Source organism: Panthera uncia, assembly GCF_023721935.1.
Source record: "Panthera uncia isolate 11264 chromosome B2 unlocalized genomic scaffold, Puncia_PCG_1.0 HiC_scaffold_25, whole genome shotgun sequence".
NCBI classification, from domain to species: Eukaryota; Metazoa; Chordata; class Mammalia; order Carnivora; family Felidae; genus Panthera; species Panthera uncia.
Window position 1 is genome coordinate 13,771,418 of NW_026057581.1, and position 22,455 is coordinate 13,793,872.

Genomic DNA, 22,455 nt, shown 5'->3' on the forward strand with positions numbered 1-22,455 from the left:
CCCAGGAATATTCGGCTGGGACAGGGAAACTGAGGCAGGAGTCAGAACAGAGATGCATGAAACCAGCTTTCCCCATGCAGCATCTAGTACTGAGGCAGAACCAGAGTCCTCTTAGCTACCTCAACGGCTGGGACACATAAGGGCCTTTTCTGAGCTCTAAGATGACTAAAGTTCAACCTGTTACAGAGCGATCAAAGGGATAGCTTCTTTTTTCCCATTCTGCTATTTTAAAAAAAGGAAAGCAGATCTAATTCCAAAAGAAATATGTACAGGGGCACCTGGCTGGCTCAGTCAGTTGAGCGATCAACTTCAGCTCAGGTCATGATCTCGTGGTCTGTGAGTTCGAGCCCCACATCAGACTCCGTGCTGACAGCTCAGAGCCCAGAGCCTGCTTCGGATTCTGTGTCTCCCTCTCTCTCTGCCCCTCCCCCACTCATATTCTTTCTCTCTCTCTCTCTCTCTCTCTCTCCCCCCAAAAAATAAACATTAAAAAAATAAAAAAATTTTAAAAAGGCTCCAACCAAAGAACTGATGGATATTTTACCAATCAAGCAGATCACATCTGGCTCTGCAAACGCTCAGGTGTAAAACTATGAGGGATAATTGCTGTTGAATTAAGCAAACAGCTCCTGTTCTAGGAGTTTTAGGGTGTGGGCTATTTTACAAAGGAAAGATGGAGTATCAAACAATCAGCCGTTTAATCCAGCCGAAGAAAGTTGCCAATGAGGAGAGGGCAGGGGAACCATACGGAATGATTCTGAGACTCCCACTGTCTTTCAGCTATGGGGTCAAACACATAAGACTCACATACTCAATGTCCACAGGCTGTTACTGGATCCCTCCTCCTGCAACTCCAGCAAATAATCAGACTTTGTTGGGTTCTGTGAGCACAACTTTTTTTATGTTTTCTATGATGAAACCCGCGAAGAATTTTTACGAAAACAAAAACCATCGGCCTTCTTTTGGAAAGATGTGGAGCTGATATTCATGTCTGTATTTGTGTCTTGGGGTATCCCAAGGTAAAAATTTTTTAAGTTTATTTATTTATTTTGAGAGAGAGAGAGCATAATTGGGGGAGGGGCAGAGAGGGAGAGAAAGAATCCCAAGTAGGCTTCTTCTCACTGTTAGCACGGAGCCCAACAGGGGGCTCAAACGCACCAACCGTGAGATCAGGACCTGAGCTGAAATCAAGAGTTGGCCACTTAACCAATTAAGCCACCCAGGCGCCCCTGAAGATGACATTGCCTTAACTGCGGAGCTAACTCCATAGACAAAGGAGGGCCCTGAGAATAAAGCTTTCCACGGCAGTGGTGAAAAAGAACAAATATGGTCCATGATCATCTACTTTGTTCAACGAAGGCAGTTCGCTCTCCTTGATGAATTCTGCCCTACCCACCTTACCCTTCTCTTTTTCACACACACACACACACACACACACACCTTTTCTCATGCCAAAGACTAGGTGCGAAACGTCAAGTTGGATTTCAAATCTGCATTATGTTTTTAACTTGAGTCAGTTCAAGCTAATGAAAGGCGGCCCCCTCCCTGGTCTTTCCTGAACTATAACCTTAATGGCCATGAAAAATTTGGTTTCATTGGGTATTAATCCTTTGAAAGCAACATGACTCCCCCACCAATTCAATTCCTTCCTTTTAACAAAACCACTTTGTTCAAGATTCATGGTCACTGGCACCTTCTGTGTTGCCTCTTTGCTCTTTCTTGTTCCAAGATTATTCAACGGCTTACTATTTGCCAGATATCAGGCTCAGCCTTTAGATATATTATCTCATTTAATCTTCACAGCAAACCTATTAGGCAGATACTGTCCTTATTCTTATTCTAAACATCTGCCAACTGAGGCTTAGAGAGGTCTGTCTCCTGCCCAGAGTGGCAAAAACTTGAGTGATGAATCTAGGCTTCAAACCTGGCTGAGTATGAACTCTGAGCTCTTAATGGCCATGCCAATGGTCTCCCCAGCGCTTCTGGTAAAGCATTTGAGAACGGAGTTAATTCCACTGAAGGGGAATCTACAGCTTTTGCAGAAATTTTATAAGCATTCATCTTCATAAAGAGCCATTTTCCAAAGAGGATTCATCTATGATGAAAAAAAGGACCTATGACACTTTTATAACTATTATAACCACTTGTCCTGGATTGTTCTTATCATTTTGAGGCTAATGGACCTATTTGAGAATCTTGAGTGAAACCCCACGAATCCCAGGTACAGGGACCCTGATTGTACACATCCTTCTGAAGTCACAACCCTCCCTCTTTCCACCCCCTTCTCCACCCCTGTGACCGGCAGTCATACACATGGCCAAGCTAATCATGTACTACCTAGTGGCAAGATGCAGGGGCATCCTTGGGCAGAAGGGGGCGCTGTTTCATAGAGGTCTACCTGCCATAAATGCTCTCCCTCTCAGAGGAAGGACTCAGCCAATGTTACACCTCTAGAATTTCACCTTGGGTTCTGGTTCTCAAACTACTTTACAGACATCCTAGCGCTTATCCCAAAGTTCTATGAGTAGTTTTAAATATAAAAAAGAAAAACACCCCTATTCGCATCCAGCCCCTTAATGGCATGAAGGCTATGACAAAAAAGCAAGAACACTGAAGCATCTTGCCCTTTCTTTCCCTCTCTAGTATCAGTGTGGACCATGCACACGCTACCAACGGGATAAAATCGCTTTAGAAAACAAGTAGGGAAAGGGCCCAGTTTGAGAAGAGTTACCCAACAACTGTCAAAATGTCAATGGAACATCCTGTGGACTCTCTTCTCCCCAGGGCCCCGTGATTCCTGTGTGTCCATATCTTGGAGTACTTTTGGCTTGGTGCTTCGCTGACCTGGTCTCCTCACTTCCCCAAAAGAACTCCTAGAAGACTATGGAAAGGTCTTATGTCTGGCCTTCTTTGTTTGGAATAATGGTAAACATGAGAATGAATGAAAAGCATTCTCTCATGCCCAGAACACCTCTGTAAGAATAAGGATAGTGACCCAATGGAGCTTCAAATTTTTATGGTGCTTTATGCTTTTTCAAAGCATTTTCACATACACTGTCACAATCAACTCATACAACCACCTTCTGGTTTACGACTGAGAAAAGAGAAATCACAAAGACCCTGCTCAAGATCATACAGCTTGGCAGTGGGACACCTGGGGTTGGAACCCAGATGGCATGATTTGTCCGGCATTTTCGTCAGGGCATCAAATAGCTCACGATCCTGGGGTCATCCTCTCTGACTTCGTTCTCTCCATACTGAGGTTACTTGCGCTGTGAGCCTTGATATCTAACCGTAGACCCAGATTTCAAAAGGAGAGAAAAAAACCAGTCCTTCTTTGGCAGGAATCTACGGATATCAAAACAAATGTGGCATCTTCTTTATTCCTTCTTTACGTGGGTCTTTCCGGATGAAAAGGCTCCAGTGGGGAACAGCTCATCAACTTGTTACTTCTAGGTACACACAACGCTCCTTAGTAATAGCAGGGCCTTCACACCGGGCCATGATTCGCTAAATATCCCCTGCTGTCTCACAGTTTGGCCCGTCAACTTCTCCCAGACATAAAACATCTGGGCTAGCACAAGACAACACGGCAAACTCAGAGAGAGATGTTTCCCAGATGTGAAGAAGACCACGGTCCTCAAGAGTCTGTCACAGGGCCGGCTCTGGGCGTCCGTATTTCCCAAGACCCTCTTCTAGCTGCGTCTCGCCATAGCTTGTGTGGGACTGAAAAGAGTTCCGGGGGGTTGACCAGAGAGCTGAATAAAATGCTAAGAAGTTAGCTGTGGAGAAGCAGAGAGCTTCCCTGCAGGCGGCCCCATGCTTCGTGGTCCTGCACCGGTTCCCAAAGTCCTGCTCACAAAGAGCGGGCTGTGACCTGCAGTTTCCGGAAGGACCTCCCAGGAAGGACGCCCTCTTCGGTGTGGGGCTCACTCCGCTTTTGTCCAGCGTGCCATCCGGGCACACCGCTGAGCTTTCTTCGACTTTAGAGAAAACCACCTGCAGAAATCCTGCTCATACCAGTTCCGTCTTGTGAAGAGTCGCTGGCTCCAAATGCTTATCTGGGGAGACGACTGGGAGGAAAGCTCGTTGCGTGCCCGGTTTAGAAAAATCTGGAAAAATACTCTGTTGTTGTGCAAACTTCTGAAAAATAAAAGAAGTGGAGACATGAACAATCGGGGAAATGCAACAGTGGACACCTCAATTTAAGCTCCACTCGCTGACAGCGGGCTGCACAGCTCGGTCGGGAAGCCCTTGTTAGCCTAGTAGCTTCGCTCGCTCGACAAGTCGGCTTGTACTATTTCAGCCCCAAACTGTGACCAGGAGACGCACGGACTACAGACTGGGGCCATTTCCAGCCCCTACTGTTAGCTACCTGCATGGAAAATCAGTGCCCCCTGAAACAGGCATTTGCCAGCAAGAAACTCAAGTCATTCATTTTTTAAATTTACCCTCCAGTAACTCTAATCATCTTGTGTGCAAATGACCCTAATGACCCCAAATCGTAAGCTGATGGCTTAGGTCCTCCACCGTGCCTAGCTTAATACCTGTACCCACTAGGTGCTCACGGGAGTCTTTTTGACTGGCATCCAAAACAGCAACTAGAGAGATGAGTCTGTGGCCAGAGAGGCAAGGAAGTGAATACAGGGGGCCAGTGAGTGACAAGGCCCCGGGATAGCTCTTGGGTGAGATCTGTCCTGGCCCCTAAGTAGCCAGTCCTTCCTGATAGTATCGAGACATATGGGACAGATCACTTCCTAGGGGGTCAGGCCCAAAGCTGGCCTCGCTCCCTATAGCTTTGGTCTACCCAGGTAAGCAGCCATGCACAAAGAGGCTCAGGGTCTGTAAGCTGGAGCCTGCCACCAACAGTTCAAGGACTACGGTCAAGGCCACTTCAGCACCGGCCGGCCATCTTCCACCCTAGGACGCTGCCTGTATACCCCACTCCTCTGGCTTCTCAGGGCTAATTCCCAGGGAGTGGAGGCAAGCGCCAAAACTCTTAGAGGAGACCCCCCAGGAGGAAAGGGTTCAAGGTCAAGAGAAGGAGACTGATCTACCACCGTGCGGTGGGGCTGCGTCACTCGCCTACAGGCGGAGTCGTGCCTTTGCCCCAGGATGATGGCAAGTCAGAGCCACACTTGCCACCACCGTCACCACCAGGGCCTCTGGCGCCCTGGAAGGATCCTGTGGCAGGTCTCGAGCTTCCTTCACACACCCTACTTCGTTTTCTCTCGGCAGCTCTCTGTGCAGGGCAACCGGATTCAAAACAAGCCGGGCGCTTCCCGCACCGATACTCACAGCGCGGACGCCTCAGCAGGTGCCCGGTTCACAGAAGAACACCTCTCGTCAGCATTACGGATTCACGCTATCTACCAAATATATTCGGATTGGCGCCCCCGGGCGATCTTTTAATCATAATACGTGTTTTTTTACGAAGATACTTACACAAGTGAAAATAATGAGTGTTAAGTAGAAAACGACCAGAGCCAACAGCAGTACAATCTCGGCTCTGTATTTCTGAAAAGTGTCTTCTTTGCGTTCCTTAGGGCATCCTTAAAAAAAGAGAGAGAGAGAGTAAAAATACGAAGCTGTTTAACAGAACTTTCCTACCGTGATAAAAAGCTAAGAATGCTTTGCTCTGGCTTTTCTTTTTTTTTCCCCAAGTCCTTCTTGTCTCCCATGCCTAACCGCACACGTCTGTGCATTCGGGAAGAACAATGCTAGTGACAGCGGTGACGGCGGTGGCCGGTGCTCACTCGCACCTGAGCCTGGCTGTGTGCGATGGGGCCGGCATACGGCATCTCGCTCAGGCTCTATTTCCTGGCTTTTCTGGTGCCTTTACATCAGATGACACGCCATGTGTTGAAGCGTGAGCCTGCTTCATCTGTGCTGTGTAGAATGCTAGGTGTTCTCACCTCAGGAGGACTGGGGGGACGAAGGAACCGGGCCCCGGCTATTACTGAATGAGTCAACACGTTTTTGTAGAATCGTGAAATCTCCACCAAGGCTGGCGGCAAAGGTGGGCTAAGGGGCTCCCCGAGGGGCCGTCGAAGGCTGTGGCTGCAGCGCTTGGGGACGCAAAGGCAGGAAGAGACATGGAAGGGGACGGCCTCTTCTCACTCAGACATGACATCCGACGTGCGTTGTCTGGGATAGCCAGGTTGCCAAGCCTGCTTGAAGGCCCAGGCAGGGGCGGGTGGTGTGCAGGTGACTGGGGGGGGGGGGACGATCCCCTGGGGCCACGAATGGTCCTTGAGAGAGCTGGCAACCTCTAAAACTCGATTCAACATTTCACAAGTAGTATAGGGATGGGTTCTCAGTAGGGTCTGTGACTCGAGAAAGGGAAGGTTGAGAGCCTAACATTTATCCAGCACTCCGTGTACCTCAGGCACCGAACTAAGCATTTCAGTGCAATATCCCATTTAGCCTTCACGCGAGCCCATGCTGGAGAGGTTATCGCCCCCATTTTAGAGATGAGAGAACTGAGGTTTAGAGGCTGTGAGAGATGTGCCCAAGGGCACACACTAATGAGCCGCAGAGCTCTTAAGTGAACCAGATCCAGGGGACTCTGGAGGAGTCTAACCACTGAACTTGTAGGCAACCTTGTCCTCAGCAGAGGAAAGGAAACCAGCCATTCTCTGTTCCTCTCCTCTCTGCTCTTCCCTGCAAGGTTGCTCTCATTTGTCAATCACCTCGCTGCACATGCTGATTGACAGCCTGCTGTGTGCCAGATAGAGCGGAGAATAAAACAGATGCCAGGTCTGGGAGGTGCATGCAGACAGACAAAGCAGCATTAGGGGCTAGAGACTGAGAGGGGTGTAAGGTGTGTGTGTGTGTAACAGTGAACCAAATCCAAACACTGAGCTCTACACAGTGATCGTGTTCTTGTGAAAAAAGGAATATTATCCTAAGTCAGATTCCCTTCAGATTCCCAATAAAAGAAGAAAGCATTCCTGGCATAAACATCAGGAACTGTGTGACAACAACATGTTTGTCATTTCAAGCCCCAGCCACTAATGAGCGCTGGGCAAAAGTCAAATGCAAGGCATATTTTAAGCTACACAAAGAAAAATTCTGGGGAAAAACCCGAAGAGATAATCCTCCCCTTGGAGCTCAATTCTTGCGATTACTGCATAGAGCAAAAATGTGTATTCTGTCACTGGAACATTATTTTCTTGCTGTGCCCTTTTTCTTCGGCCTGAGTTGAGGCATCAGGCAATGTAGCCATCATAAATGGGAGGGAAATGCTGCGGCTCATCAGTTAAAAAGGTGGAAACATGATGCGGCCCCTCCTGGGCCAGATTAGAAAGATCCAAGGAGCAGAATATCATAGTCACCTGACGTATTCAGGACTACACTGTTTCCCTGTCCTCCGAAAATTCATCTCGGATACTTCCTATTCTTTGTAAATTTTTTAAAAATCTTTATTTATTTTTGATAAAGAGACGAGTGTGCACAGGGGAAGAGCAGACAGAGAGGGAGACGCAGAATCCGAAGCAGGCTCCAGGCCCCAAGCTGTCAGCACAGAGCCCCACGCGGGGCTCGAACCCACGAACCACGAGATGATAACCTGAGCCGAAGTCAGACGCTCAACCGACTGAGCCACCCAGGTGCCCCTTGGATACTTCCTATTTGCTTCAAAGGACTCTTGTATGCATAAACAACACCCAGATTGGTGGTTTGGCTACATTTGGCATCTACACAACTAGGGTGGATCTGTCTTTATTGGGAAGGAAGGAAGGAAGGAAGGAAGGAAGGAAGGAAGGAAGGGGGAGGGAGGGAGAGAGGAAGGAAGGAAGGAAGGAAGGAAGGAAGGAAGGAAAGGAGGAAGGAAGGGAGAGGGAGGGAGGAAGAGAAGGAAGGAAGGAAGGAAGGAAGGAAGGAAGGAAGGAAGGAAGAGGGAGGGAGGAAGAGAAGGAAGGAAGGAAGGAAGGGAGGGAGGGAGGGGGGAAGGAAGGAAGGAAGAGGGAGGGAGGAAGAGAGGAAGGAAGGAAGGAAGGAAGGAAGGAAGGAAGGAAGGAAGGGAGGAAGGAAGGAAGAGGGAGGGAGGAAGAGAAGGAAGGAAGGAAGGGAGGGAGGGAGGAAGGAAGGAAGGAAGAGGGAGGGAGGGAGAGAGGAAGGAAGGAAGGAAGGAAGGAAGGAAGGAAGGAAGAGGGAGGAAGAGAAGAAGGAAGGAAGGAAGGGGGGAGGAAGGAAGGAAGGAAGGAAGGAAGGAAGGAAAGAAGGTAGGAAGGGAGGGAGCAGAAAAAGTTATGACATTCTTATAGGAGAATTTAGCTTTTAGCCACACGATCCTAAGCTTCCAGTTGGACTCCAATCGAGAGGACGGAGTTTCGAGCCTATGCAAGTGCACACGCATCTTGCAAGAAGGAAACAGGCGCAGCAGATCACCTCACCTGTCACTTTCAAGGTCACAGTGCCGCTTTGGTTTCTCCGCCCTTCTGGCTCCTCCAGGATGCACCTGTATGTCCCTGAGTCGACACTGGTAGTGTTTTCGATCTTCAGGGAGTACAGCCTTTCACCGGAGGCTTCTAAGGAGCCATCCTTCTGCTGGTGGTACCACAGACCCTCCGGGGGCATCTCTATCCTTTCCTCGCCGTCGTCTGTAAGCTGTTGAAAAAGCATCACGCTGCATCAGGTTCCACTAACGGGACTTGGAAACACCGTCCTCACCCCGCATCAAGGTTCTGCCTCTTGTTTTCATAACATCCGTCCTCAACTATTTTTTTTTTTAAACAAAACAGTATGTGTATGTGTGACCTTCAGGGGAGGAGGAGAAAATGTATGAAAATTCTGTAAGGCTGTATCTTTTCTGGCATAAGATCAGGCCTGCGCTTTACGATTCGGTGTATCCCAGCTTCCACCCCCTAATAAAGGACAGAGTGTTGTTGCTGCTGACAATAATGATGCGTCGATGAGGATTTGCGTGAATCACTTTGAGTCATATGTTGCTGCTGGTTGTTCTGTATTAAATGTCCTCTTGTTTTCTTCAGATACCCACTCACCCCCTGAATGATTCTTACTTTTGTATCTCAGCCTCCCAACTCGAAGACCACTGCCAGACGGCTCGACGGAAAGCACAGACATGCATGAGCAAATGCCTCCTGTAAACGGTCACCTTGTTCTTAAAAAACTGGGTGTCTGTGGGGTCACCCATGATGTCACAGGGTGCACCACACTGACGCCCTAGCAGGGCAAGAAGACAGCCGACGGTGGTGCCCCGGGGAGACTTTTTGTGCCACATCACGCGGCAGTCACACCAAGATGCACACAGAAGGACCGTGACCGCTTAAATCTTTGGACCCGGGACAGACCAGCCCGACTGGGGCAGATGCCCAATTCAGCCAACCGCACCCGCGGGGGTTCTCTGCCTAAACTATCTTCTTTGTTAACGTCGGTGGGGTCTCTCCCTCACCTCTTACTTGACAGATTAGGCCACAACCGCATTCTCCATCAGTTTTTTTTCCCCCAGATATATTTTTAATCTGCCTAATTAGCTCGCCCGTGCATCCTCCACCGAAATGTTTTCAAGCGTCCAAACGGATTGACACAAAAGGAAGGCAAATCACCGTTCGTTCTCGTTCTCAGCGCTCAGCCCTCGCCCTTTGCTGGATGGCCGGGACCGCCAGGGAGCCTGGGACCCGGCGGCATCCCTCACGTGCCCCTAGAATGTGAGGGCGCCAAGGAGCCACCTCAGGGAATGACCCAGCGATCAGCAGGATTCCCTGTCGCTGCAGAATGTCATCTCCTGTCCTGGGAGCCGCCAGCTCCTCTCCCACTTTCCAGGCGATTCAGGGCGGAGGATCACTAACCAAGGAAGCAGGGGACACCCAGTGAGGCCGAAGCAGCTCAGGAAGGGGCGTGCACACACGCACACACACACTACACACAAGCGCTATACACACACAACACGCTACACGCACTCCGTGGCTTCCCCTTCATTTACTACGCGAGGGAAGCGCGGAGCCCCCAGCAGGCCGGCTGGGCCCCGGGCGCTCGCGGACTCGGCGGAAGGACGGACGACGGGCTGCAGAGACACCTGGCGGCGGAGCCACCACCGCTCCCGCCCCCGCCGCCACACGGCGCCCCGGCGAGCGGCTTTTCTCCCGCACCGCCTAGGAGAGTGGAGCCCATTGCTGGACGGTTCTTCTGGTGTCGAAAGGTCCTTTCCTAAATAATCAAGGATCTACAGCCTCGGGGCTTCAGGGCTTCAAAAATGGAGCAGAGAAACGAGGAGCGGCCGAGGAGGCCGAGAAAGAGCTAGAGGCATCCAATGGGCGCCAGAACGCATCTCCTTTAGCCCAGGGTTCCCCCTTCAGGACTAATTACACCGCGAACTGCGGCCTCCCGGCGCGCTCCCGCCCCGCCCCTCCCCTCCCCTGGCCGGGGCGGTTCGGCTCCCCCTACCGGGGCTGGTGGGGGGCCGGCGGCCGGGACCCTCGGGGCGCCCGCTCGGCCCTCACCCCGCCACGAAGCCACTCCTCCAGGCTTTCTTTTCAGAATTAACCTCTAAATATGTCAATTGCAGAGTTATTTCTAACACAGTTCACCGGACTCTGTCTTGCTAGAACTCCTGCGTCCAAAAGGGCAGAAACTTGGTGGCAGCAATCATTCTGAGGTTACCTATCTCCGGTTTTCTCCTTGGGGGCCTCTGGTCCCGTTCAGCGATCCCTCCCTCAACTCGGAAAGATCCCATCTTGAAAGTCAAGATCAAAACCGCAGACCCTTCCGGAGGGGGTGGGAACAGAACCTGTGGTCCCGTTATCCTGCCGGCTGCCAAGCTGGCCGAAGCCAGCGTGCAGGTGATCAGAACCGGCGGGCGGTGGCCGCCTGTCTTTTGGCCGAAAAGAATTTCACTTTAACATTCAGTGGTAAGGAGCGCCTAGGTGGCTCAGTCCGTTAAGCGGCTGGCTTCCGCTCAGGCCGTGATCTCACAGTTCGTGAGTTCGAGCCCCGCACTGATAGCTCCAAGCCTGCTCATGATTCTGTCTCCCTCTCTCTTTCTGAAAAATAAATACACATTTAAAAAAAAAAAATCAGTAGTAACAGCGAGAAGTAGTTTATTTGGTGGTCAGATTTCCGTGAGCCTCTGGCAAAACCTCCAGTGGGTCTCCAGTTACTTTTCAAATAGAAAAACAAAGGCAGAGCGAGGTCATGAGAAAGACAGAAGATAGAAGTAGGGGAAGGAAAGGCAAAACAAAGGACCCCAAAGCAACCTGCAGAATTGTGATTTACTGACCCATCACAGCCATCAGCGGGATCGTGGCAAAATACCTCAAATGTCGTGGGGCCATCTTCCAATGGCCTCTTCCTGGGTCTTCCTGAAAGACCCAGAACACTGGGAGAACTACTCGCTGAACTTGGGAACTCTTGCCTAAGTAATGAGCACGGCCTTTGCCCATGACTAACTATAGCAAAAGGAACCTTCTGTGAATTCACACAATGCACCCGGAAATATTTCAGAATGCTCCCTCCTGGCTTCAAGTTGTAGATGCATACACAATGCCTATTCCCCCTTCTCTATGCCATTTCAAGATAGATCTTGTCATGTGACTCCATCTGGGCAGTGTGGGATTTGCCTACAGCTGCAAAAATAGTTGTAGTTTTTATGTTAACGTAGCATGCTCAAAATGCAAGCAGGCATTAGCAGTACCAGGAGACTTTTTATGCAAAAGTTCAAATCATTAACTTCAGTTCTGGGGCCCGGCAGCTAGCACACCGCGAGATCAGGGGAGTCCCTTGTGGCAAAAGCAGCACCGTTCAAGAACCAAAGGAGCATTCCAGAAAGAGGTAAACTGACCAGCCAGCAAATGGGCCATCCTCAACTGTGTTTCATGAGTTCTTGTAAGCATTTGAGCTGGCTCGAAATCAACCACTGGCAAAGAACAGCTCTTTAAACATTCCAAAGCTGAAAGTGTTTCATTGCCTCTCTGCGAAGGCATTTTAGGAAATAGTAATTTATAACAAAAGGAACCCTCGGATTCATTCACAGCCAAGCATAATTGATGGGAACTATTTAATGCGCACTTTCCAAAGCTAATATTGTAGTGCGCTAAACCACAACACGATTTGCGCAAATTAATTCCTCAAAAGAGTCATCCCAATTATGTTTTAAAAATCTACGCTCCGTGCATTAACTCTGATGCGGACAATTCTATAGTTTTGATTGGATTAGAGAAGGGTAAAATATAGGACATCTCATTTTCAGAAAACCTAGGGACTTTTGATTTGCCTCAAGGCCTTCAATGTGACTAAACAATTTAAGTAACCTATTCTTTCTCTAAAATGGAGATTTGACCTTAAGGAAACCACAAGCCCCAAATTAAGTAAACTCTTTAATTTGCTGAATACTAAAGCAAGCAAATACAAGTACGTACTAATTTTAAGGGCATGTGAATTAAAGTTTGTTGTTTTTTTTAAATGATGGACAAATTGGAACTAGAACAAAAGAAATAATATGTTTGAAATTGAACTGATATTTCTGTCAAAAACCCTACTGTGGAAAATTATGTTTTTTAATTTAAATAATTTGATCCAAATATATGCTCACCTTCTAGATTGCCATATTTGAATATAAGAGAGCAACAGTTCCGGGGGTGCTTGGGTGGCTCAGTTGGTTAAGCATCCGACTCTTGATGTCGGCTCAGGTCATGATCTCATAGTTTGTGAGTTCGAGCCCCGCATCGGGCTCTATGCTGACAGTGTGGAGCCTGCTCGAGATTCTCTCTCCCTCTCTCCCCCTCTCTCTCTCCTCCCTCTCTCCCTCTACCCCTCTCCCCAGCTCATATGCATGCACTCTCTCTAAAATAAAATTTAAAAAAAAAAGTTTTTAAAAAGGAAGAGATTTTCTTGAGGGGCAAAATGTGTGTGTATATATATGCATATATATATATTGAATCCAACAGTTTGAATAAACATATTTAAAGGTATGGACTTTATGTATTTAAAAGTGGTATGAAAGTAATCTGATATATTCCAATCACATTGAACAGCTTTTTCTTTATTGCATTTCTCATGCACTAACTTTCATGTACCTTGGTTTCTAACTCAATTAAAGTGCCAATATAATCCCCATTCATCATAAAAACAGCTCTTTATAACGTGCAAAATAGTTTGGCTCGGAGGTTGATGTCATAATGAGGGTAGAATGTATGCGCATTAACATCGTTTTTTTCTAAGTGTAGTTTTATTGGAAAAATGATTTTCCACTTTGAAATTTACTGGGTCTAACAGACAGAGTTGAATTTATGGCTGCTAAGAGAGTTATGAGTATGGCAGAGGCAACATAATTAAGAGCACAGGCTTTGGAGTCGATCAGACCTGGAAGCAAACCCCGGCCTCACCACGGCTAAGATCTGCTCTTGGCCAACTGACCGAACAGCTCTCGGGCTTCTGTCTGCTCCACAAACACGGGGTGGGGGTGGGAGTGGGGGGAATCGTATCCCCCAAGGGGAGTGAGAAGACACGCACGATGAGGGGCGTGGATGGTACAAAACAGTGTCTGTCGATCGCACAGAGAGCCCTAAATGTCTTACTCTTCTCTCTCATGTTCCCAGCCCCGGTTTCACTCAGCTTCTAAAGAGTTCCCAGCGCACTGGGATTATTCAAAAAGCATTTGCTGAGTGAATGAGTGAATTAAAAAAAAAAAAAAAATGAGAGTTATAAGGGCACTGGCTTAGGAATCAAAGGCGTGAAGTCCTTCAATTTGTGGTCCATTAGCTGGGTCACCCGTGGTAAGCCACCCGCTTTCTGGGTCTTGTTTCCACACCTGTAACTTTCTCACTTGCTCTGTGGAGTGATTTAAAGTGCCAAAGGAGAGAATACATGAAAGCGCTTTACAAATGCTAGCGTGGGTAACGGAAGTTGTTATTATACCTGAGAGCTGTCCACTCGCCCATGCTCTCATTCTTTACCGCTGATATGTCCCGTCTCCTCCCTGGCAAAGTTGTTCTAGAAGTCCCAACATCTGCTCTAGAGAGGAATTATTTTTCTAGCCCCCGCGCGTCCACAAAATATCCACAACACTCCGAACTGTCTCCAGCATCGTGACAATAAATGCGGCAACACCCTTCGGCACTGGGATTTGACCAGTGTCTGTGCCGAGCGTCCTTCATCCACGTGCGTCCTGTGGGTCCCGCTGGACCTGGAAGAGGCCCTCTTAGGAGCTATGACTCACATCGTACACACGGATGGCATCCGGTTCTACAGGAGGCACGCATGACTCAGGCGTGACGCCCGTGACCGGAGAGACTGGTTCTGACGACCACATGACCCCACCAAAGCCACTTAAATACAACCAGACATTCATTGAGCTATTAGAAGAGAGGCACAATCTTGTCCTTCGCCCATGACCCTGAGAGGGTACACAGGACTGCCGTCACTGGCTACTATCTCACTGCCATGGGGAGGCTGATGAGAAACCCAGTATGAAGAAAGGAAGAGTTGAGGGACAGAAAGACACCAGGTCCCGGGGATATTTAAGGACCCCTAAATCCAGCTGTCTTTGCTTCTTATGCTGCCGAAACAAAGCACCCCAAACCGAGGGACTTAAAGTAACAGGATCTTTTCGGAACCCTCCTGCACTGCTGGTGGGAATGCAAACTGGTGCAGCCACTGTGGAAAACAGTGTGGCGGTGCCTCAAAAAGTTAAAAATAGAAAGATCACATGCTCCAGTAATTCTACTGCTGGGTATTTACGTGGAGAATACCACAATGCCAATTGGAAGAGATTGACGCGCCCCCGTGTAAATATTGCACCGTTATTTACAACAGCCAAATGACAGAAGCAGCCCAAGTATCCCTCGATAGATGCATGGATAAAGCAGACAGGATATAGATACACAATGGAATATTATCAGCCACAAAGAAGAAGGAGATCTTGCCACTTGCAGCAACACGGATGGATCTGGAGGGTATAATGCCAAGTGAAATAAGTCAGTCAGAGAAAGACAAAATACCATGTGATTTCACTCCTATGTGGAGTTTAAGAAACAACATGAACGAACAAAGAAAAAAAGAGACAGACAAAAGAGCCGACTCTTAACCATAGAGAACAAACGGATGGTTACCAGAGGGGAGGGTGGTAAAATAGGGGTAAAATGGGTAAAATAGGGGAAGGGGATTAAGGGTACCCTTATCATGAGGAGCACTGAGTCACGTATAGAACTGTTGAATCATTCTATTACACGCCTGAAATTGATATGACACTGTAGGATAACTAGACGGGAATTGGAAATTTTTTAATAAAATTATAAAAATAAACAGGGGCACCTGGGTGGCTCAGTCGGTTAAGCGTCCGACTTCAGCTCAGGTCACGATCTCACCGTCCGTGAGTTCGAGCCCCGCATCGGGCTCTGGGCTGATGGCTCAGAGCCTGGAGCCTGCTTCTGGTTCTGTGTCTCCCTCTCTCTCTGTCCCTCCCCCGTTCATGCTCTGTCTCTCTCTGTCTCAAAAATAAATAAACGTTAAAAAAAATTAAAAAAAATAAAATAAACAACTGTATTCTCTCACAGTTCTAGAGGCCAAAAGCCGACAAGCAAGGTGCTGACAGGGCTGTGCTCCCTCTGAAAGCTCTAGGGAAGAATCTGTTTCATGCCTCATTCCTGAAGCTTCTGGCATTGCTGGCCATCCTTGTCATTCCTTGGCTTGTGGACACATGCACTCGTTTCTGCCTGCACCCTCACATGGTGTCCTCCCTGGGTGTCTCTATCTGTCTATCCTTTTTCTCTTCTTCTAAGGACACCAGTGACTGGATTAGTGACACCAGTCACTTATCCAGTGTGACCTCACTTTAAATTGCTTGCATCTGCAAAGACCCTATTTCCATATAAGGTCACTTCACAAATACCAGGGATAATCTTTCTGTGGGACGCAATTCTACCCACAGTACCAGACGTAACTGGCGTGTGAATTATCATTTTAAAGCTTTTTTCCATTTCAATTATGTAAACCAATATATTCCCTTTATATGAAGCTAGATTTTTTAGTATCGTTTATTTTTATTTGTTTATTTTGAGAGAGTGACTCAGACAGCATGAGTCAGGGAGACACAGAGAGAAAGGAACAGAGAGAATTCCAAGCAGACTCCTTGGGGTCAGCAAGGAGCCCGACGCGGGGCTCAAACTCACAAACCGTGAGATCGTGACCTGAGTTGACATCAAGAGTCAGGTGCTCAACCAACTGAGCCACCCAGGTGGCTACTTGAAGCTACCTTTGACGGGATTACAATGCTTTGCAAGTAAAGAGTCCTACCTGGTAGGGGCACTGTGAACCACCCCAGAAATAAATGTGGCATGGAGGGCACTGTCTCCACACGGCTCCAGGCTGTAGACCAGTCCTGCTTGCCTCTTGGGCTCAGATGCTCCCCACACCCCCGGGAATGAGACATCCAGGACTAATCTGATTCAGAGCCTTTGTGCCCCAGAAGTGACCCAGCGTGATCCAACATGATTACGAATTGTGTATGGCAACTGGCCTCCCTCTTTCCCCGTAGGTGTTCCCCACCTGGACCTATAATCCTAAACAACTACCCGCTCTTCTGGAATCTCTCATCTCTTAGAGAATTGGGACAAGAACAGATTGGGTGATGCTCCACAAAAACATGAAGCTTATTAAAAGCCTTGGGCTCCCAATCCTGTACCACTCTTACAGGACCCCACAGGAGCGTTAGCCAACGGCATCCCAGTGCAAGAACAAAAACCCAAGGTAGGTTTGTGGGTGTTCTTTGAATCTCAGGGAAGTCCTCATGTCTAGCTCTGGTTTGAGCTAGGGCTTTTGGTAGAAAATTTGCGGTTATCACTGGAGTAGCCAGGAAAAGATTATGCAAACAATTTTAGACGGAGAAACCCTTTTTTAGGTAGAATCTCTTTTTAGCTCTGCCTCCCCTTTTCGCTAAGACCTTCCCTTACATCACTGCGACCTTCTCACTTCCTCTTTTTTGTGTAGTGACATAACCAAATACAGAACTAAGATAATGTGGTTCTCACGTGACCTAAATCCCCCTTTTATTCATGGAAAACAAGTGTTTGATTTCATTCCATTCCACTCCCAGCTGCCTTCTTCCTCTCTACTCTCCTGCACACTCAAAGATTTGAGCAACTTCTCTCTGATTCATCATTGTCCCAAAGTCTCGACGAGGATCCAATCCCAGTGGGCTGAGGCTTCTATGGCCCCTATGAGGTGGCCACGTGCTGGGCTGCCCAGTCCTCTGTAGAACCACGGGGACACGACTGGTGACCACGAATGAAGGGAAGGGACATCTGAGAAATGTGTTGAAGTCTCGGCTGAGTTACCCTGATTGTCTTTTGCAATCGAGCGAGAAAACGCCTCCCTCGGAGACCCATCTTCGAGGATGAATCACAGCCTGTGTTTCCCCACAAGAAATAATCTTTTCTCTACAAATGCGTGCCATTACATCACCCTCTTTGCTTAAAAACTTTCAGTGACACCTTGCTGCTGAAAGGAGTTCAAGGCATTGTAACTGGGCATTCAAGGTTCTTCACCATCAGTTCCAAGGCTTCTCTGTAACATCTGCCAGCCCTCTTCTATATAACTCTCCCTTCCAGATCACTGGTCACCCCACTGGCTCCCCCAAAATGCGTGTGGATTCCTTTTCCATGCCTTTGCTCAAGACGGTCCTTTGGCCAAAGTCCCGTGTTGATTAGGATGGGCCAGCGTGAGGCCCAGGACTTGGAACGCACTTGGGACCCAGAAATCTTTACTAATGAAACTGTGAATGTAAGGGCCACCTGAAAACCAACTTTATGTCTTTCACGGTTTGGCCGAGGGTAAAGGCCACCGAAGTGAGTCAGCCAGGCCAAGCGGTGTAGGTGCCAATGTGGGCAGCGTGATTTTTCTGTGACGCTGACACACTGCTTTCGCGTTTCAATGTTTCAGTGCTTCTGTGTTTACTATAGGAATGCTTCCTTCTCCTCCCAAAGACATGCTCTTAAATCTCATCTTACAGCAGATAAAATTCTAGAATCAAGGAACTGTAGTGAGCGGCACACCCTGGCTCCTTCACGGGTCCATTCGCATTTGTGGCTGCACGGGTTACATCCGCCCAGACCACTCATCCGCTCCAGCCCCCACCGAGGGACCCCGGTTTCCTCAGCGCCTCCTGGCTTTGTGGTCCGCCATCACACAAGCCGGCAGAGACACAAAATACAAATACACTGAATGGGAAGTCAGCAACCTACACGGACGGCAGCTTCATCACAAAACAAGGACAAGCAAGATGTGCGTGGTGACTAGCCTGGAACTTTGGAAGGAGCCTCACACAAGCCATTCACCTGCTCTCTGACAGCTCCCTTGGTTCAGGGGATAACCCATGATCCCTTCTCGCTCTTACAAACCCAAGACTGACTTCTGAAATCCGTCTTACTTCCCCTTTCTCCCTTCCTTTGGAAATCATCTGAAAAGGGCATGTGTCTTGTGACACATCTCTTGTCTTCAACCCCGCAGTGTCACCCAAGGTTGACACTATATATCCTCTTTCGTTATGCATCAGCGTAGGCTGTCAGGGCTCCCGGCATGACTCCAGATGGTACTACATCTCCCTGATAAATAACCCCTCACTATCATCAGTTGCGAACATCACCAAGCCCAAACACTGCGTCCAGGGGCATCCTCTCCCTGCAAACCTAGTGCAGCCGCATTGAAGACAGTGTGAACCCACTTGTGCTCGGTGCGGAGCACAGAGGTAGCCCTTTCATGGGATGCTCTTACTCCTGGAAGACATGGGATGGTGCCACGCCCTCTTACACAAGACACTCAACAGCCGGCGGGAGAGCGTGCTGGACCAAGTCTGTCTGCATATTTTCTCAAAATCCCTCCCGAAACAAACACAGTCAGGTCACGACTTTCAAAGCTAAACTCAGCTACTAGCTTGACGGGTATGTGTATTCATGTTTCTATTTCTTCCTAAGCATCTACTTTGCCTTAACAGGACAATACAGGAAAGGACAAGAGGAGGGCCCATTGTTGGATCCCAGTTAGAAGGGCACTGGTCCACGGGAAATAAAAGCTGGGTTCACAGGAAGAGGGCTATCTCTGCCCACCCTTTGCGCCACCTACAGCCCCCTGTGTTATATTAAGCCTCCTCACCCCCACCCCTCACCGTACCTCTCTTTATCCAGAGAGGATAAAATGCACACTGTTTCTTCCTCACTCGCCCTAATGTCACAAACACAAATTGGACGCCCTCTGCGCGGAGTCTTTTGGTAAAAGGCACATGAGAAGAAACACATGGTTTCCATGGGTCCTCTGGTAGTCACAAGTAATCACTGCCAGTTGGACAGTGGCAGGATGCCCTATGGTTGTGGGAGAACCAAGGGGCACATGGAATTTTACCTTGTGACTCATTATAACCGCAATTGTGATACGCAGAAGTCCTGAGAGAATGTGATTCAATCTGGTGGATGATAAAAACAAAAACAAAAACAAAAACAAGAACAAAAACAACACGTTAAGGGACTCTGCTTCACTCGCCCAGCGCGTAGCCCACAACTGCGCAAAGCGGTTTGACGAACCACACTAGTGATGGCTAGACAGGTGACAGGAGCAAGGCGGCTTGAGGTCACCGGGTTTAAATTTCTCCTTTTACAGCCACCTCTGCGCTGAAACATTTTACAAAAAAAAAAAGTTGTGTGGGGGAAAAAGAAAAACAATAACCAGACGCTTAATCTTCTGGAGAACCAAGTACTTCAGTCTCCCACCACTGACCTTATTTCCAGAATACTCTATCCATTTGTGTTGTACAAACACAATCGATGCGGAAGTGTAATTACTGGGCTGGAAAATAATAAATATCTACAGAACATGCTGAGGCCTGTTAAAAAGTACTTGAAGGAACAATGCGTTTCATTTTCAAGGTAGCTGAATAGTTTATGGGCAGAACACAGCTTTCCTATTCCCCCCGCGACTCGATCACTGTTTCCCTCTTTAAAAAAAAAAATTACTATGGCATGATCTTTCAATGACCCTATTCCATGAACCAAAAGAAAATGCCAAGAGACTGTTGTCATTTAAAAAAAAAAAATCAGTTTTGAGAGACCTTCAGGGTAAATCATGCAAGAACCTTGTTCAATAAACAAGCTCATGCATTATAGAGTTACATCATCAGCTGACATCCAAGGAGGAGCCAAAGGTTAATGGCTACGGTTTACTGCATCATTCCAAATGACCTTGTGCAAGATTTACCTTGACAACTATTTGAACTTTACAGTCTGAAATTCCATCTACTTGTTTCATGAGTACTTTTTAATTACTCCCCTGGGGATAGTCTTTTTTTTTTTTTTTTTTTTATTCCTCTCTGGAAGGGATCATGGTTTCATGTTTTGCCCCTTCTTTAAGGTAGCTAAGTCCCTGCCTGGCTAGACCAAGGAGACTTTTCTATTCTTTACCCTAAGTAACGGAGGTGGAAACCAGAGAACTCAGGCTAAGGAATCAGACTACTTGGTTCGAATCCCCCTTTCTCATTTAGCCAAGCTGTATAACAGTGAGTGGCTTCCTTCACTCCCTAAGCCTCAGTTTCCTCGTCTGTAAAATGGGAACAGCAGTAGCAGTACAGATCTCTTAAGTCCATTGGAAGGACTGACACAGATAATGCATGTAAATATTTACCCCGGAGGCTGGCACACAGTGAGCACTCAAATAATAATGTCTTCACAATATTGTTGCTTCAATGCTGTTGTTTTTACCAGAACAATCTTGGAAGTGTTATGTTCTCTGATCCCACAGTGAATGAAGTGGAAACCAAGTAGGAATAATAACAGACGTGCTTTCCTACACGATACAGTGCTCCAAGGCAGCAAAAGTATATCTAGTGCACATACCTCACCAAGTGCCAGCCTGAATTCACTGAGCACCTTCCCAACTGGCCGGGCAAACACTGGGTGCTGCGTGGAATTCACAAAAACAGGGGTGCAGCACCGTCCCAGGGAAAGAGGCCATCCGGTCCAGAGAGGAGACACACACACACACACACACACACACACACACACACACCTGTCCTATACTGCCTTGCTAAATGGCCAGATACACGTGCAGGTTCGTAAAGCATCTTTCTTTTGGAGGGCAGAACAAAGGCCTGCATTCTGCAGAAAGCAACGAACACAGAGATTTCTTCTCGGATGCTAAATCAGAGCCGCGGAATAAGGCTAGGATATCACGCGCCCTCGGCTGAACCTGGAGGTGCTGTTGTGGCAGAACCTCATTAGGGGAGGTGGACAAAAGACCAGGGACTGCGGGGCTGTGCGAAGCCGCTGGAACCGCGGTCCTAGCCTCTGAAAATGTTCCAGTTGAGGAACTCTTTAAAGAAGCCGCGGTGCAACTCAATTCTCCTATGGGGGAAGGGGGGGGGCACAGTGACGCTGGTTCTTACTTGCGTGGGTGCTGCTCACGCCCCCCCCCAGACGCCCACGCCCCCAGGCTGGGCCCCTCAGGACTGTCGGAGCGCCAAGCAGCATGGACAAGCTAGGGGACAGGGTAACCCAGAAAGCGGATGCCAGACAACTCCCATCTGGGACACAAGCCTAGAGCACATTGGACTATCTCTTAGTGGCCTTCTCTCAACGTGCCTATTCCTCCCTCCCCGGCCCCGAATTAGGGACCCCACAGTCCCCCAAACCTCGGAAATCAGAAATCTGGGGGGCATTCCTACTGTCCGATATCCAAATCTGCCCTGGCTGCTTTCTCCTGGCCACAACCACAGGTGGCGTCCAGAATTCATCCAAATCAGCGAGTCTCTGCGCTTCCAAAGCGTCTTACTTGGATCATTCATCTCAGGCCACCTCTAGGGGCAGGGAGGGAATTAGGTCCTTGGGGAACATAAGCTAAGTCGCCTTGTCGCTAGATGCGGGTGGCGCGGGGTAGGGGTGAGGAAGGCGTGCGGGAAGGCGCGGTATTCGGAGGCTAGCCGCGGTTACAGAGGGTCGCCGGCCCAAGGGAGGCGGTCCCCGCAGCCTCCAACCGGGCTGGCCGAGCCCTAGCCCGCGGGCATCGCCGCGCTTACCTTGGTCCAGAAGACCGTGTAGGGGACCTGCGGGTCCCAGTGGGCGGTGCACGGCAAGTCCACGTCCTCGGAACAAGCCACCTTCACCACCCGCGCCGCGGGCGCCAGGCTGCAGGCTGCAAGAGGGACAGAGAGAGCGGCGTGAGCCAGCGAGAGAAGGGGGTGGGGGTGGGGGGGAGGTCGCCAGGACCCGGTGGGGAGGCGACAGGCGTCTGGAGCCCTACCGCAGCTCAGGAGCAGGAGCCGGAGGCCGCGCGACATGGCTGGAGACGGCCGGCCTGTGGCGCGCTCCGCGGCGCCGCTCTCTTTGTACCCGCGCGCACCGGGACTTCCCCGGGCGCTGGGCTGGGGGAATCCCCGGCGGGGCGGCGGAAGCGGACGGCGCGGCTCCCCCCGCCCCCCACCCTCCGGCGCCGGCCACCCGCGGGCCGCCCCGCCCCCGC

At 49.0% G+C, this 22,455-nt stretch overlaps 1 protein-coding gene across 2 annotated transcripts; it reads right to left on the reverse strand.

Moving 5' to 3' along the window:
• Positions 1-3,001: 3,001 nt before the first annotated feature.
• Positions 3,002-22,312, reverse strand: CD83 (CD83 molecule). Of its 2 annotated transcripts, none has more exons than XM_049655015.1 (5): positions 22,237-22,312; positions 22,013-22,128; positions 8,397-8,610; positions 5,446-5,552; positions 3,002-4,140 (listed from the first exon to the last, which is right to left on the reverse strand). In XM_049655015.1, the coding sequence occupies exons 1-5, from the start codon at positions 22,271-22,273 to the stop codon at positions 4,015-4,017; spliced, it is 600 nt and encodes a 199-aa protein (XP_049510972.1). In that variant the 5' UTR covers positions 22,274-22,312; the 3' UTR covers positions 3,002-4,014. The 2 variants fall into 2 exon arrangements, with proteins under 2 accessions (XP_049510972.1, XP_049510971.1); XM_049655014.1 differs by having other exon boundaries at positions 3,002-4,143.
• Between the last annotated feature and the right edge of the window lie 143 nt (positions 22,313-22,455).